At 31.8% G+C, this 19,086-nt stretch overlaps 1 protein-coding gene across 1 annotated transcript in view; it reads left to right on the forward strand.

Moving 5' to 3' along the window:
• Window positions 1-14,190, forward strand: part of LOC114344224 (uncharacterized) — a 55,626-nt gene extending 41,436 nt beyond the window's left edge. The window contains exon 13 of the mRNA XM_028295074.2: window positions 14,032-14,190. Within this exon, the coding sequence (XP_028150875.1) occupies window positions 14,032-14,187 (156 nt within the window). The 3' untranslated portion in view covers window positions 14,188-14,190. The remainder of the gene's footprint in view (window positions 1-14,031) is intronic.
• The last annotated feature ends 4,896 nt before the right edge of the window (window positions 14,191-19,086 follow it).

Genomic DNA, 19,086 nt, shown 5'->3' on the forward strand with positions numbered 1-19,086 from the left:
TTAAATTCAGAAAATAAAATAAACATTTTATAGTTTGTAGTTTGTACATTCTCGTAAAAAATTTATCATCTTGTACTTAAACATTTCTAAAACCAACGAATATAGACCCTCAAAGAAAATAATCTAATCGAACGGCAAATAGAGAACAATATATTATTTTTTATATTACTCTATGTTGAGATAATAGCTATCACAACATGACAATAGGACATTCATAAATAACGGCCTAAACAAATAGAGTTACTGTACTACTAAGGGTGCTGGTTCTAAATACAATATATGAGGATATCTACCTGTACCTGTAATAAAGGAGGTGGGAGAGGGATGTTTAAACACTAAGGTTTAAAGGAGCTTTTACCATGAGTACTAAACAATTTATTCACAACAGATATATACAAATAGAGCAAGAGTAGACCTAGGAGAAAAAGAGCAAAACATACATAAAACAAAATGTGTGGATGCAACACTAGTGTTGATCGAGAGAAAACTACTACATATAACCAGAATAAGTACTTACGAGCTACTATGAGTCTTTCAGTCTAAAGTCCGTGTACGCACTATATTGTCTGTCCAAAATCCCACCACTGTCCAGGCTGAGCAGGCCGTGTGGCAACGGTGTGGTTGAAGGCAACGTAGATCCCAACTAACCTTGGGAACAGGTGAGTGCTAATTACTTTGCGAAATCTTTTGAGGGAGCAAACGAGCGTGTTCCAAACACCTCGTACTTGAGCACTGAGCACACTTTTCACTTTTTAGATGCGAATCCGACTGCAACGGTGTGTTGTTCGGATCTCGTACTGAGACACTGTAAACTTCCTTGACGGAATGTGTTGAGGGAGCGACAGGCGTGTCGCATCCACCTCGGACTGACACACTGCCCTGGGCAACGGGATGTTGCCTTGATCTCGGCTGAGAACCCACTGAGAGGGTGCTCTCCTATCTTGAGGAGAAAGTTCTTTTAGGCACACACATTAAAAACTAAACACTTGTCCTAACATTTGCACTGTTGACACTGTTGCATTTCAAAGATTGACTTACTTTTAAAAATAATAATTTTCGAATAATTATTCGAACACTCTATGACAGTCAAGCAACACTCAGTTCCATGCAGGTTGACTGAAAACTTCTTTGAATGTTCTTACTCGGGTTGTAAGTCGAAATAGATTGACACTACCCTAGTAACCAGGCATATGGGCTACTGGATCAACGACCGTATTACGAATACACATAAATTAGTAACCATGCAATGAATCAGGACAGAGGCAACCTAAAGAGTTTATCAATGAATCTTTGATTTTTTTGCAGCAGACCTATTAAGCCATAGTCGAAAGGCTATTAGGATAACAGTGTGACTGCTGATGACACTGCAGACTCAAAAAGCATTTTAGTCACATGGGCTTGACAGAAGAGGCTTTTTACTGGTTCTGTCTATAGGGTGAGGAAACCACGTTGCATATCTTATGCCACTATAAAGGCGTGGCAAAACTTCAGCATCTTTAACTCGGAGACAAAAAAACCAGAATTATCATACTATATGCAGATATCAATTTCATGACTGGCACAATAATCCGACTCTAGACCTACCAACACTGGTTCCCGGAGAGGATGGTACAGTAGGGGAGGCTATTAAAATTTAAAGTCGGATTGGACGTTCTCTTCAAAAAACCTATTCAATTTATGTCTGTATAACACCATAATTCCAAGCGATTGGAACGTTTTAATGAGATTAATCTATAAAAAAAAAGGGAGTCCCTACTAGACCAGGGTAATAAGCTGGAAATAGACCATGTTCGGGACACTCAAAGATCCAGGTAGCTGACTACTTTTTTAGTTATTGTAGACCTATAGGAACAAAACCTACCGGTTTCCTGCCTAAAGTTCGCGCGTTTTTTAATGATTAACAATTTAGTGCAAAAATCTCAATGTGCAAAAATCGCAATTTTTTCGATTTTTTGCACCCCATTCGAAAGCTAAACAGTTGACATAAAACTACAAAATTTAATTTTTTAGAACATTGAAAAACCTTCAAAATGCCGATTTTTGAAAGTTAAAAAGTTTAATTTGTTGCTACGCAAACTGCAAAATGAGTGAAAATCGTTATTTGTTAATAACTTTTACTTAAACTACTTTAGAATATTAGGGTTTCACACAAAGTTGTGTATTGGGGTACTTAACAAACCCTTAAAATTTGAGGCCGATCCATTAATTAGTTCAAAATTTACTTTTTTTGAAGGTAAATTAAATGTAAGACCAAATACTTACGATGTCGGGATAGTATCACGAGGTTTTTCCTGGTTTTTCCTCGTGATTTACTATGGAATCTCTAACGCGAGAATTTTACTGTCATCGTTGCATTTGGTTGTCTTTTTAAAGACAGATCACATGCTATGATTTTTTTGCGACGGATATTCTTGAGTTGGGATTGATTTCATGTAATCGAATGAACTATCTTTTAGTAAAGTCGTCCCAGGAACGCAACTCATAAATATTGGCGATATCATTTTAAAGTCTTCTAGGTACTTTAAAATGTATAATATACGTCTGAATTGACAATATAAATGAGTCAGATTAAATAAATTATTAGAAGAATTTTTTGTTTATTTTAATAGTATTTTGTATTTTGACAACGAAACCCGATTTGGGCTTCGAAACGTTAATAAATTCATTTTTTAGTAAAATTGTGGCTTATTTCCCATAGAAAATACTCAACTTAAAACTACTATCATTTTCTATATCTCGGGATCTACTGAATATATTTTGATCTTTCTTTTTTTAATTTGTATCTAATTTTTCTGTAAATTACAAATATGTAATTTGTCTATTTGCAATTTGACATTTATTAATTAATAAACAATCTAATTTGTTTAAACAATTTTTGAATAAATAATTTTCCCCAAAAATCCAAGTTTTTAATCAGACTATCATTATTAATCATAGAAAAAGTTAAGTTATACTTTAATAAATAATTTATCTTCAATAAATAATTATCTAATAAAAATAATTTATTTATTAAAGTGAACTTGAATGTTTTGTATGATCATTAATGATATAGTATAAGAGCTGTGAGACATTTTTGAGTAGGTATTTTAGGCAACCTGAAAATTTTTTAGGTGACTCTTCCGTGATAGCCTAATACAAAAATGCCGGTCTGGCTGGAGGGTAGCGGTTATTTTCCCCAAAAATCCCCCCCAAAGTTAAAAAAAAGGGTAAAAATTGTTATTACAAAAAATGTCATTGACGTGACTTTAAAGTAAATTTAAATATTCAAATATAAAGAAAATAAACAGGCCAGGCGATTTGAGGGCGATTTTTAACTCTGCAAGATACTTGCATGGGCGCCCCAGGATTATTTTCAGGGGATGCATCTGAACTTCAGAAGATTTCATCTGAATCTGTACATACTATTAACGAGTATAAAATATACAACTATACATGAAAAGCTATGTACATTCCTTCCGGACAGGGAAGTACAATTATTATTTTGACAGGGTATTTTTTAATATTAAAAATAATTATTCTAAAAAGACAGGTTTTTTTTGGTGAAATTTTCCAACTGCCATGTGATCGAACAAATTACGCGTGCATATAAATGAAAAGCGCTATAGGTAAGCAGGAGTGTGAGAAAGAGCGTATACCGATAGCTGTTTGCGTCCTCTGTTGTACCTGAGCGAGTCCGTTCACTCGAGAAAAATCACGTGACCTGGCGATCCCATGTTGTTGTGCCTCGAAACGTCAGAGTAACTATTATATATTATAGTTTTTTAAGTAACTTTTTCTTAATTAAAGGAAAATAATAGGTACTATACAATAGATTTTGCAAATATGATAGAAAAAGACAGATATATTATTATAAAGATATAGGTAGAAAAGTATAAAAGTATAAACTAAATTAATTCTGTGTGCGAATCTTGTACTTCTTCTTCAAACTCCTCATCTGAGCTTAAATATTCACTGTCTTCTTCTTCGTCAAACTCCCCTCGAAACTCAGATTCCTCTTCTACATGATCTGTAAATAGTTGTAATATGTATTTATAATTAATTAAAAATTAATTACTGATTAATTAATTGAGTTGCTACGTATTCTCTGTCCTTTTATACGAAGTCGAAGCCTGGACAATCACGGGCGCATCTGAAGATAGACTTGCCATTGTTGAGATGTGGTGTTATCGAATAATGTAAAAAAATATCATGGACGCAACACGTAACAAACACGGAAACATTAAGAAAGATAAAAAAAGGCAAAACAAACACTCAACACTATGAAAGAAAGAAAAATGAGCTACTTTATAATATAAGGAAAAGTATTAAGTATTAGTTATATAAGTAAGAATACGTAGCAACTCAATTAATTAATCACTAATTAATTTTTAATTAATTCTAAATACATATTTACAACTATTTACAGATCAGGTAGAAGAGGAATCTGAGTCTCGAGGGGAGACGAACGAAGAAGAAGAGAATGAATATTTATTTTGGCTCATTTTTCTTTCCTTTATAGTGTTGAGTATTTCTTTTGCCTTTTTCATCTTTCTTAATGTTTCCGTGTTTGTTACGTGTTGTGTTCATGATATTTTTTACATTATTCAATAACAGCACATCTTAACAATGGCAAGTCTTTCTTCAGATGCGCCCGTGATTGTCCAGGCTTCGACTCCGTATAAAAGGACAGAGAATACGTAGTAATTTAATTAAATTGTCGTTAATTAATTTTTAATTAATTATAAATACATATTACAACTATTTACAGATCATGTAGAAGAGGAATCTGAGTCTCGAAGGGAGTCTGACGAAGAAGAAGACAGTGAATATTTAAGCTCAGATGAGGAGTTTGAAGATGAAGTACAAGATTCGGACACAGAATTAATTTAGTTTATACTTTTATACTTTTCTACCTATATATTTATAATAATAAATCTGTCTTTTTCTATCATATTTGCAAAATCTATTGTATAGTACGTATTATTTTCCTTTGATTAAGAAAAAGTTACTTAAAAAACTATAATATATAATAATTACTCTAAAGTTTCGAGGCACAACAACATGGGATCGCCAGGTCACGTGATTTTTCTCGAGCGAACGGACTCGCTCAGGTACAACAGAGGACGCAAACAGCTATCGGTATAAGCTCTTTCTCACACTGCTGCTTACCTATAGCGCTTTTCATTTATATGTACGCGTAATTTGTTCGATCACATGGCAGTTGGAAAATTTCACCAAAAAAAAACCTGTCTTTTTTAGAATATTTATTTTTAATATTAAAAAATACCCTGTTAAAATAATAATTGTACTTCCCTGTCCGGAAGGAATGTACATAGATTTGCATGTAAAGTTGCATATTTTATACTCGTTAATAGTATGTACAGATTCAGATGAAATCTTCTGAAGTTCAGATGCATCCCCTGAAAATAATCCTGGGGCGCCCATGCAAGTATCTTGCAGAGTTAAAATCGCCCTCAAATCGCCTGGCCTGTTTATTTTCTTTATATTTGAATATTTAAATTTACTTTAAAGTCACGTCAATGATATTTTTTGTAATAACAATTTTTACCCCTTTTTTTAACTTTGGGGGGGATTTTTGGGGAAAATAACCGCTACCCTCCAGCCAGACCGGCATTTTTGTATTAGGCTATCATGGAAGAGTCACCTGAAAAATTTTCAGGTTGCCTAAAATACCTACTCAAAAATGTCTCACAGCTCTTGGACCAATACTATGATTAGAAAAATAGATTTTTGTAAAAAAATATTTTTTCCACCTACCTCTACCGAAAGTATACTTTTCCGGACCTGATTGTAGGGAGCAAAGTTGTACTTTTCCTCCCTAGGGAGGAAAATATTTTTCCTCCCTAGGGAGGAAAAGTAAAAGTGACGTCATGGTATTTCATTCATGAAATGTAACTTATTGACGCCCTGTACAATATCTATTTTCTATTACGTAAGTTTCTATACATTTTAACGTTTATTTATAAAACACTCTGTATTTTGCAGAATGGTAAAAAACAGTAAATTGTTATTTTGATTTAACAATGTTTACATTATTAATTTGACTTATATTTGACAGTTGACAGTTATATTGTACGTACTTGTTAGTTTTAGTTCTAATAAATTTTGTTGGTTAGTTACATAAATAAATTAAGTAAAAATGAAAAAATGACTTGTTATTTGAGGAAGGTGGAAAAACCATATGTATAACATGGGAGTAAAGTGCCTTTTCCTCCCTTGAATGATTACTGCCCTCCGCTACGCGTCGGGCAGTAAACTTCATTCTCGGGAGGAAAAGTAGCACTTTCCTCCCTTGTTATACAAATAGCTATTTCAAGAATTGTTTAAACAAATTAGACTGATTATTAATTAATAAAATTATGAACAAATTGCATATTTGTAATGTACGTAGAAATTACATACTAATTAAAAAAAGAAGGATGAAAATCCATTGAATTGATCCGAAGATACAGAAAATTGTATTACTTTGAAATTGCTTTTTCGGTATTTTAACTCGGTGGATTTGTAGGTTCCCTCTAGTAACCGTTTGAACTACAATTTTGAAAAATCGTAGAGGGTGCTGTGAAGATACAATGTTTATACAAATTTTTTAACAAAAAATACAAATCCCATTATTTAAAATGGCATCAATGAAATTCCTTAATTATTATAAACAAATTAGCTGTGAATTAAAAAAAAACAAATGGCTAACTTTGTCCCTAATGAACCCAGGCTAAATTTTTTTATATGAAAATTCGTGTTAAAATACTAGCTTTCCGAATATATAAAAAGATTGTTCCTACGGAAAATATTTGTCAAGTTATTCTAAATGTTTATAAAAGACAAAATTTCAAAAATTTGGCATTAGGATTTTTGATTATATTGATTAATTTTTTCATCTTTTTGAAGATATTCTTCTTTAGCGGCGAATCGATTGAGGGTAAAATTTGATTGATCCGCGCGCATGCGCACACCGACAGTATGGTATTAGTTGTTATACGGGCTCTGATTGGGTGTTGAAATTTTGAAATGATCTGTCAATAATTGTTCAATATGGAGGTTATCGGTAAACAAAAATATTGTATAATATTAGTTTTTATTGATGTGTGGACAGAAATAAAATCAAATTTATAATTATAGTGACTTTTTAAATAGTTTTGAAAAGCCGCAGGTACGTAATTCTAAATGTTTCAGTTGGAAATACCTAATAGTTTCAATACCTATCTATTTGGAAAATGTAAACAAAATAATGTAGTTACGTATTAGTAGGCAATGCTTTAATTTACATAATCTGATTACGAGCAAACTTTCTACAAATCTTCATCTCATATATCGTTTTCTTACTCTATATTTTGTTGTATTTTATTTCGACAAAAATCAAACTAATAATTTTATTAAATTCATATAAATTTATGGTGTAAACGTTTAGTTTGTGTATATTCCCACATGACGTATACGAGAGTTTGGTGCAGTTTGAAATGGCGTCAACTTTCGTACGGCGCGGTAGACGTGAAGTGGGTTCAAGCCCCAAGCAAGTTATTATTTTTTTATTTTTTTTTATAGATTTTATGATTGTAAGTATATTATTATATAATTTTTGAAGATATTCTTCTTTTTTTAAAGTGGTAGATAAGAAAGTTAGTTTGATTTTTAAATAAAATAAGTACAAATAACCTTTTAAGTATATTTACTTCGTTTAAATTACCTATTATATAATAGAAGAATATCTTCTTACGTGCGTACAAAGTACACACACATTCTTTTTTTAATACATTTTGATACTATCAGTCTTTTACTTTCGTTTGGCATACTCAGAATTGCCCAATATTTATTATTTTTTGTCTTATGTTATGGCAAAATAAATGTCTCTGGGATAAACAAATAGAATAACTTTTAAACTAATTAATGGATCGGTCTCAAATTTTGAGGGTTTGTTAAGTACCAAAATAACCAACTTTGGCTGAAACCCTAAAATTCTAAGTTAAATTTAGTAAAAGTTATTAACAAATATCGATTTTCATTTATTTTGCAATTTGTGAAGCAACAAATTAACTTTTTAACTTTCAAAAATCGGTATTTTGAAGGTTTTTCAATGTTCTAAAAAATTAAATTTTGTAGTTTTATGTCAATTGTTTAGCTTTTGAATAGGGTGCAAAAAATCGAAAAAATCGCGATTTTTGCAGTAAATTGTTAATAATTAAAAAACGGACGCGAACTCTAGGCAGGAAACAGGTAGGTTTTCTTCCTATAGGTCTACAATAACTAAAAAAGTAGTCAGCTACCTGGATCTTTAAGTGTCCTGAGAAAATCCTTATTACCCTGGACTATACAGAAAACTGTAGGCGTGTAGGTCTCCTCTTCTATTTGTATAAACTTTTTACCAAAATAGTCACATGTGGACCAGAAAATAAACTGAGTCTCTAGCAACCAATAGAACAAACCGATTTCCGCTCAGATTTAGGTACCGATGATTGTGTTTTAGCGCTAAAAACCTTAATAGAGAAAACCGTAGAATACAACCATCCACTAGTATTAGATTTTATTGATTTAAAAATGGGTTTCGGTACAATAGAATCGAATATGTATCTCACTAAAAATAACGCTAATAAACTGAGAATCGCACAGAGCGAAAAACGGGAATAAAAGACATCGTATAAAAATATCTAAGCTAAAATTAAGATTTACAGGACATGTGGACCGGCGCAGCTATGATGAGTTGGAGAGTGAGAGAGATAATAATCAAAAAGCAACCGTCTATTTTTATTTAGATAATAATCTCTTAATCGGATGTTGTAAATGATTGTTAGAATGAAGACCCCATGAAGATAAGAAAATCCAGGAAAGACCACCCACCGACGCCATGGACAGACAACATACGGAGAATAGAGCATAACTGGATGCGACTTGCGTAAAATATAATTACTTGGGAGCGTATGGAGAAAGCTTATGTCCAGCAGTGGACGCGAGAAACTGGACGATGATGAAATCATATATCCAGTTCAATATTATGCGTAATAGGAGGTGCAAAAGAGATGGCAATTCGTGAGAGAGACCAATATAGAAAATTATTTTTTTCTATGTCGTAGAGCCGCTTATAAATATATTTAAGCTGGAAAGAAGACGAAAAAATTAAATATGCGATCTATAGGGTCATCTATCACCATATATTGTTGTTATTTAAGTGTTTGTTTTTGTTCAAGCTTATGAGAAATTTGCCCGAATTTTGGGAAATTTAATTTCCCGAAATACAATTTTACCACGCCTCTGAGGTTGGAGCATTGCATTTTAAAATGATGTTCGTCCATCACTTTGTTTCCATTAGCATATTAATGTCAGGGAATGATTATTTTATGTGAGTTGCTGTCACGTAATATTTTATTATTATGGAATGAGAAATGTAGGTAATTGTTTACTTAAATAGTAGTACACTCAGAGATAACTCAGAGATAAGTTAGAATGTATAGGTTTTTGAAACATTTACTTATTTAATGCTATTTTATTGTCCGAGTAACTTCTGATTTAACGGAAGACTGTACTAAAAGAACGAAATATCCATTCTACAGTAAAATAATTGAAGAAAAATAAAATCGTTTTGCTCTAATATATTTATTAACGTATTTATTTATAAATTCTTTGATACAGGGTAGCAAAATAATTAAACGCTCAAAATTTCAATGAAATTAGGGGTAAAAATTTTCAGGGGTAAATTAATTATTAATACTGTGTTGATTCACCTCAGTGGGCAACACGCTCTTGGATGTGTCTGACATCGCTTCTGGAAATTTGCGCGTCTTCGAAATCGCATTATAAACAACTTTCAAAGAAACCAATAACAGTTTAGTACCGATCTCACACAAGATCGGTACTAAACTTAGAACTTCAAATTTTTAGTGGTTATATGATGTGGTATATTATCTAACACATCCTATTATAGTTTTTAATAGAAATAATTCTTAATAAAATCTAAATCTAATTAAAAATTAATTTCGGTATCAACCAAAAATCTAGTTTAACCCGTTCGCTTTCGCTACCAAGAGGAGTTTTGTCCTGACAGACCAGAGCTATTTAAATTGCCATTATAGTGCTTAGACTTAGCTCTTAAGCTAGAGCCGAAAAATCATCGTCATAAGTAATATGGAGTTTGGCATATGAAATGTGTCTATTGTATATTGATAATTATGACCCCTTTCAGGCTGACACCTCAGTGGATACAGGAAGTAGCAATAAGGGATGAAAGTGGAAAGTTAGTGCAGTCTTTGAAAGGTTTTCACCTCCTATTTTGTTAAACCTCCATCGGTTTGATTAGAACAAGAAATAAAAATGATTTGGTGCCAACTTGCACTTTTACCCTAGGGGTTGATTCCACCCCTTCTCGGGGGTGAAAACCATTTTATTAAAAATAACCCCACAAATCGATAGAGGGGCAAATTGTAAGTAAAATTTGTTGTATCATGTTATTAAAATAAATCAATACTTTTTGAGTTATTAAAGATCAAATATTTGTCTGTTTAAGAGCACATTCGTCAAATTACGGATGATAAAAAGAACATATTAATTAATTGTATATTACTAAAATATTATTTTTATATTATTATAAATTATTATTATTAGTATTATTATAAATTTAGCAAAAGTGTCTTTGAATATGTCAAATGTACCCATTATTGGACGCCCCCAGTTTCTGGACATATTCAGTTTATATTGATATAAAAAATTTAATTATATCGAAATAATATAAAAATAATATTTTACTAACATACAATTAATTAATATGTTCTTTTTATCATCCATAACTTCACGCATATGCTCTTAAATAGACAAATCTTTGATCTTTAATAACTCAAAAACTATTGATTTATTTTAATAACATGATATAACAAATTTTACCTGTAATTTGTCTCTCTATAGATTTGTGAGGTTATTTTTAATAAAATAGTTTTCACCCCCAAGAAGGGGTGGTATCCACCCCCAGGGTAAAAGTGCAAGTTGGCACCAAATCAGTTTTATTTCTTGAGGTATGCTCTAACTAGTCACCAATTTTCATGCAAATCGATGGAGGTTTAACAAAATAGGAGGTGAAAACCTTTAATGACTACACTAATTTTCCCCTTTCATCCCTTGTTGCTACTTCCTGTATCCACTGAGGTGTCAACCTGAAAGGGGTCATAATTTCCAATATACAATGGACACATTTTTCAGGAAAAATTCCATATTACTTATGACGATGATTTTTCGGCTCTAGCTCTCCCTCTATTATGTATATAGTATGGGCTGGTTATCGGAGAATAGGCCATTTTTGGGAAAAGTTATTTACCAGCAATTTTATTGCTGGAATCGAATCTTATGATGGTATATATTAATAATATAGGTATGCAAAGTCCGCAGATAGTGTGCTACTTTTTTTATAAACAAAATGGCGCCCGAAAATCGTGTTTTTTTTTTAATTTTTGCTCTATAACTCCAAAGATTTTAATTTTACACCAAAAACACCCAAATAAAAATTAACCGCAATTAAATTCTGCATAGAGACACGTGTTTTTCACGATTCACTTAGACGAAAACTTTCCCCGGGAAAAGCGGGTTTTACCAACAAAATCTTTAATTTTCAACTAAAATTTTAGATAAGTAATTGTTAATCAATAATTAAATAACTCGGTAATGTAAAAGCCCTTTTTGTATAGATTATAATTCCAGAAGCCGATGGAAATTGAATGAACCGTTTAGCAATAATTGAATTGTTAATTAAAAATTTACGGTCGCTTTAATAACGACAATAATTATGATCCATCCATCCATCCAATGGCACTACAGCCCAAATCGAGCCTTGGCCTCCTTCAATAAGCTTCTCCAATCATTTCGATTTACCGCTGTTCTTTTCCATGAACGCGTTCCCAGGAAGTTCCTGGCATCCTCATCGACTTCGTCTTCCCATCTCTTTTTAACAATAATTATGATCCATAAGAATAACTATGATTTTTTCATAAAAAGGCACTATACCTATCTAATGTACTTTAAAGAATTGAAATTGGACTATTTAAGCGGCCTCAGAAATATTTTAAAATTATAAAGAATTTTTTGGCTTATAAACAAATAAAATATCTCGGAAAATATTAAACTAAATTAAATTGTAAAAACGGTATTCGAAAAACAGCTCCAGGACGCTACTTTTAAAAGAAAAAACGTTTAATTATGATGAGTAGTTCCTGAAATACAACTGGTCAAAGTTGACCGGAATTTACGACAAAGATATAAACAATAGGATGATAATTTTCAAACCCACCTTTTTATTTTTGTCCTTTTTCTCCGCACCAATTTTCATATCCTTAAAATACTCATAACATACATTATTATAATAAAAACTATCGATAATACGTGTGAAAATTGCCAAAAATAGCAAAATTTCAATCAAAAATTAGGTTGGAGAAAATGTAACACTCAAAGTTCAAAATCGGTATACGTTAAAAAAATGCATTTTCTAGGCTTCCCATGGAGCAATTTCCTTCATTATTTTTTTGTTCCCAAGTAACTCGAGAAGAGCCATCGAAATAACGCATTATTAAATGTCAGACTTGCTTTTGTTTTGTAATAATAAATTAATTTATTTATTATAACACAAAATTTTAATTTGTTTAAATAAAAATTGTTTAAATAAGTATACAGCTTTCAAATGAGAATATTTATGTTTTTACCTTTAAAAGGTACACTTATAGCAAGTTTATCTAAAAAAAAGCCTACAACTGGAAAAAATATGTAGTTTTCTGTTCTTATAAATAAATTAATCTATTATAACAAAACAAAAGCAAGTTTGACATTTAATGATGCGTTAGTTCGATGGCTCTACTCGAGTTATTAGGGAACAAAAAAGAATGAAGGAAATTGCTCCATGGGAAGCCGAGAAAATGCCGTATGGGAAGCCGTTTTTAACGTATACCGATTTTGAACTTTGAGGGTTACATTTTCTCCAACCTAATTTTTGATTGGAATTTTGCTATTTTTGGCAATTTTCACACGTATTATCGATAGTTTTTATTGTAATATATATGTTATAAATATTTTAAAGATATGAAAATTGGTGTGGAGAAAGAGAACAAAAATAAAAAGGTGATGGTTTGAAAATTATGATCCTGTTGTTTATATCTTTGCCGTAAATTCTGGTCAAATTTGACCGGTTGTATCTCAGGAACCACTCGTAATAATTAAACGTTTTTTCTTTTAAAAGAAGCGTCCTGCCGCTGATTTTCGAATGCCGTTTTCATAATTTAATTTAGTTTAATATTTCCCGAGATATTCTATTTGTTTATAAGCCAAAAAATTGTTTATAATTTTAAAAAATTCCTGAGGCCGCTTAAATATTCCAATTTTAATTCTGTAAAGTACATTAGATAGGTATAGTGTATTTTTATGAAAAAATCATAGTTATTCTTATGCACCATAATTATTGTCGTTATTATAGGAACCGTAAATTTTTAATTAACAATTCAATTGTTGCTAAACGGTTCATTCAATTTCCATCTGCTTCTGGAATTATAATCTATACGAAAAGGGCTTTTACATTATCAAGTTATTTAATTATTGATTAACAATTACTTATCTAAATTTTTAGTTGAAAATTAAAGATTTTGTTGGAAAAACCCGCTTTTTCCGGGGAAAGTTTTCGTGGAAATGAATCGGGAAAAACACATCTCTATGCAGAATTTAATTGCGGTGAATTTTTATTTGGGTGTTTTTGGTGTAAAATTAAAATCTTTGGACTTATAGAGCAAAAATTGAAAAAAACACGATTTTCGGGCGCCATTTTGTTTATAAAAAAAGTAGCACACTATCTGCGGACTTTGCATACCTATATTATTAATATATACAATAATAAGATTCGATTCCAGCAATAAAATTGCTGGTAAATAACTTTTCCTTGTATTTTGCTAATTAGCCCAGAGTAATAATGCGATCCCCGTGATGGGAAAAATCGATCTGGCTCATATATTAGTCGCTTGGTAGCGAACGTGTTAAATATCATATCAAAATTATTTTATAATTTTTTGTTTTTATTTTCAGATGCATTTAAACAACTGTGTCTATAGTTTGATAACCATATGTGACCAACATGCAGTGTCTTATTTGATGAGGGTGCTTTCTAGTGCTTCCACTGAAATATTTAAAGTTATGTACGATCATTATAAGAAATATTACAGATTTACTGGTAAAGCTTAACAATTTGTTTTATTTGTACCCTTATATTTGTCCCAAAACAGTCATTTGTGATACTATTCAATTGTGATAATACATCATTACTTAGAGTTGCTGTCAATTAAGTCACGATAGCGAATATATGGTAGCCAATATGATATCCAACGATCGATAATGGTCATGGAACTAGAAGAAGAAAAGAAAATAATGTATGGAGTCATAAATAATAATGGATTATGGAGAAAACTTTTTAATTTTGAGTCATACCACCTATTAATCAAAGTCACCTACACTAAATTCAAATAAGACATGCAGTGCATGTAAACAAAGATTACAGTTGAAGTGTACAGGGAAAAGGGGGAATGTCAGAAATTTTAATTTTTTGTTTTAATATAATTCATTAAATAAGGATATATTCTGTACTTTACTATACGTAAATAACACTGGTTAAAAATGGGTTGTGTCATGAAATAACACTAATGTTAATTATTGGTTGTTTGAACATTGTTGCAGGTGGAATTATTTTTGTTGTTTTTTGGTTATATTTTTTTCTCAATCTATTACATACATCTTACATTTTACTGTTTGTTAATTGTAACTGTTAATGGGGTTTTCCCGTAATATTAATAAATAAAAAAATAAAATTATAAAGAGTGGGGACTGCATGTGAGTCTAACAAAAACAGAATATTTGGTAGTAAACAGCGAGGCTCGGTTTCAAGTCCTGGTCAATGATGACGTTAACATTAATCAGGTGGAAACATTTAAATACCTGGGAGCATTGTTTGACAATACCGGATTGGGGGGAGCCTGAATTCATTTTGGTGGAATAAGAATATTTCTAATGTGTTAGTGTTATGGCTCGGAAGTATGGACTCTCAACGCAGATCTGAAAAGGCTACTAGCCATTGGTACCGTGCAAATTCGGCAAAGCGACATCTATTTCTACGCTCTGCAACTTTATTCGCACTTTTAATTATATTGGCCAATTATATTAGTCCTGGTTACTGGATAATTGTCGAGGCCATTGCCCAAAAAAATAATAAGAAGAAAAAATAAGATTCAGGTTATGTTATTAAAACGTAAACAATTGTATGTAGTAAATAAAATAAGTTATTAAAATGCAGTACTGCAAGCAAAATACAATTAATTAAATTTACCTTTATATAATAATTGCATATCATATCAATATTGTGGAGCAACATATAATTTTTCTTCTTCAATGACAGTAGATATGAAATGTACGTCAATTTGACAATTTCAATTGACAATATGAATTATTTAAGAAAGTTGCAATATTTCTCCGCTATTCGCGCACGATCGTTTCTCAATTCCCTTCAAAGTACTTACACACCGCGAATACAGGAGAAGAAGGGGGAATGTCACGGTGTTACCGGTTAATTTGGGGGAATGTGAATGTCAGTTGTGAATCACACAGAAATAAGTGAAAACACATTGTTTTCGTGTGTTCCCACAGAGTAAATTTTCCAAACATATGATTTTAAAAAAAAATTAAAATGAAAAAATTAAAACATCAATTCAATAATTAGTCTTATAACTTTGAAAATGCTCGCTGAAAAATTCAACAAAAGTGACATTCCTTCTTTTTTTCCCTGTACCCTTCAGTTGCTAAAGGTATTCAAAACGTATCTACTCGTTCCATAGTAACAGTATAATATTCACATCACGTTATCACTTTGTCTCTTTTCTCGATTATTAGATTTTATTGTATAGTATATAAATTACTGTAGTCACCGAATACATAGTTAGTGAAAAAATAATCCTATTAATTAAATAATTGAATAATTATAATTTACGCGATTATACAAGTAACTGTTATCAAGAAATATTCAAAACCTGAACGGAAATAGCCATCTCTTATGTTGCCGATGACGACATCGATGCAGTGGCGGTTCCTTCATAAGTGCACATGTGCACGTGCACCCCCATAATTATTTTCATACAAACATTTATATCTAAAATTATTTATCATTCTATAAATGATATTTTTATCTAGCTATACAGTAACATAAATCAGAAATCACAGATCCGAGCAGTTTTTAAGTAATAGGTATTTAATTATTTCTATTCTATTTCGACATGAGATAACTCACAAGTTAGTTAGACTCATGTGCACAAATTTGTTGTGATCCTATTGCGATTTCTCGTGTAGGGAACTTTAAATTTTGCTGCATTACTTTTAAAGTTCAGAATAATATTAAGAATGGAGGAATTTGTGAATATTAGCGTAAAATTTTTAAAATCAATCAAATTTTCTTCATTATCTTTAAAGAAAAATTAAAATTGTCTAAACCAAATTTGTTAATTACGAATGTACCAAAATGCAAAGGCCGGAATTATAAACGGTCATTTAAAATGGAGATTTGTGAAAAAACTGACTGATTGTGTAGGTGTGCTACTAACAATATTCTTTCCGCTTTCCGTGATTCCTACCTATTTGGAAATAATGAATCAGAATGGACAAAATAGAAGATCCGATTTTTTAACTGAAAATAATTTGCAAGATTTTTCTGAAATAATTTTAATTCTTCAAGTACTTGTTATGATGCCAGTGTTAACTGCAGAAGCAGAACGATGTTTTTCTACGTTGAAACGTATCAAAACTTTCCTTAGAATACTATGAGCCAGGATCGACTAACTGCACTCGCAATGTTGTCAATTAAAAAAATTATTCAAGGAATTCCAAATTTTAATGAACTGGTTATTGAAGAATTTATCTAAAAAAACAGGCGACTTGACTTTCATCACAAAACTTGCTTGTAACGTAAACACTAAATTATAATTTTAAGTCAATAAAATACGTTATTCAGATATTGTAATTTTTTAATTATTTAATTAACTATTGTAAAATCCTTTAGTTTTTACAATTTGACGACACTAAAAAATTTTACCTAGGGAAATAAGGCTCAAGCGGAGGCCGACGGTGTTATCTACTTTTAGCCCCGGCGCATATTGAACCTAAGCGAGTCACAACCTGCGCCGGTGGGACGGGTGACCTGTGCAGTTATTTTTCTAGCGTGTCGCATATTGAACACAAGCTAACCCGACCGTCGGCTGTCGCCGTAACGAATAGAGACGGGCAAAATAAGTGCAAACGTGTAACGGTTACTATTGATACCTTGTTCTCAGTGGTAGGTACTGAGTACAAATACTGATTACAAAATACTGATGTATCTGATCCTTGTACTGAATTAAGTAGGCAACTAAAAAAACGGTAGTTCCGTACATGTAACTAAATAGTAACGTTCTAAAAATATCTTGCACGTCCCTATAGTAGTCGTAGCGGTATGACTTTCGAAAACATCGAATTTGATCATAAGCGGGTGCATAAAAAGATATCTTACACTGAGTATTCTATTTCGACATACCTTTATAATAACAAGCATAAGTTAAACACTGCACTGATTGTGATTGCAAAAACGGTTCGCATGTTTTAAATAAGATTTTTGCTGATTATGTTTTTGCTAAAATATTAAATAACACAAAAAATACAATTCACAACCATCATTTAATTTTTAACGATAAACAAAAGTCTAATAAATATATGATGACAAGTTTAAAATTGATCGACTTTGTCGATAACAGTGTCATTAATAGATATTTTTTACCATTAATCATTTTCCAATGATTGTGTGGATTTAGAAATACATACTAAACAATTTTTTGATCTGTATAAAGGAGATTATAATTATGACACATTATGGTACTCCTTATCTTTCAAATAATACGAGTATGCTCTTGTAAACGCATAACTTTGATTTATTGGCTAAAGCCACACTAGATACTTCACAAGAAATTAAAAATAATTAACATGTAAAAAATTCACTGTTTTAATCAGATATATTATATTCCCTACTATTGCAATAAAATATTAAAACGAATAAACCAAAACTTGTAGAGTAGGTAGTGCTGATTGATACAACAGAGCAATAAAATGTTATTCATTCAAGATAGTGTAAAATATATCGCCGCTTATTCATTTCAGATAGTTCCATCTCTCAAACAAAAACACGTAAAAATATACATCTGGCGGTGAGTCACCCGTCCCAAGGCCCAGAAAACTGTACGTTGACGACAGGCCTTCCCAAGCTCGACCTGCGAACGCATGAACTGATAGTAGGATGCGCAGAACGGTCTACGCAGTCTGCCGACGCAGGTTGTGTCTGGCTTAGGATCAATTTGCGCCGGGGCTTATATCTTAATTATGTGTGCACCCCCAATAATTTACATCAGGCGCCGCCACTGCATCGATGTCAACTAATGTTACATCCAGTGCATGTCTCAAGCGAATAAACTGTAACCATTCAACACCTAATAATTAAAGAAAAAGAGCGGTTCAAAAATCGATGTTAAAAAACTGTGGAACAGAGAAACACTGAAGATCAAACAAAAAGCTTTCTGAACGATATGTAAGCAAATCTACAGATACTGGGGATAAGGACATGAATATGGGATGGGGGATGCTGAAAAGATCTTTAATGGAAGCCAAGGCTCTTAGGCAAGATTCAGACATGCGCAATAAAAAATAAGACATTGAAAATAAAAATTGACCTGTTTCGTGTTTTTACAAACTGTCAGGAACAAAATTATGAATTTTATGCGTTTTCCGATGCGAATCAGATTCTGAAGACAGTTCTAAACTAACTTTTAAATCGATCCCATTCGATTTTAGTGTCTTTAATGGCGCTTGGTTATCAGAATTCTTATTGATCCGTCTCTGCGGTTTCTTTTTATTAGTTTCTTCGTATCTCTAGAGCATAAATTTTCGCTTGGAAGATAGTAGCGTGATTACCTAAACTTTCACTTAATCGTTCCTGTACACATCGACAAACACATCTTGGATGTAGGTAGAGGTATAATCACAAGTTGACCACACATATGTAGGTCGTTCATTCTGTTCACA

Source organism: Diabrotica virgifera, chromosome 7, assembly GCF_917563875.1.
Source record: "Diabrotica virgifera virgifera chromosome 7, PGI_DIABVI_V3a".
NCBI lineage: Eukaryota > Metazoa > Arthropoda > Insecta > Coleoptera > Chrysomelidae > Diabrotica > Diabrotica virgifera.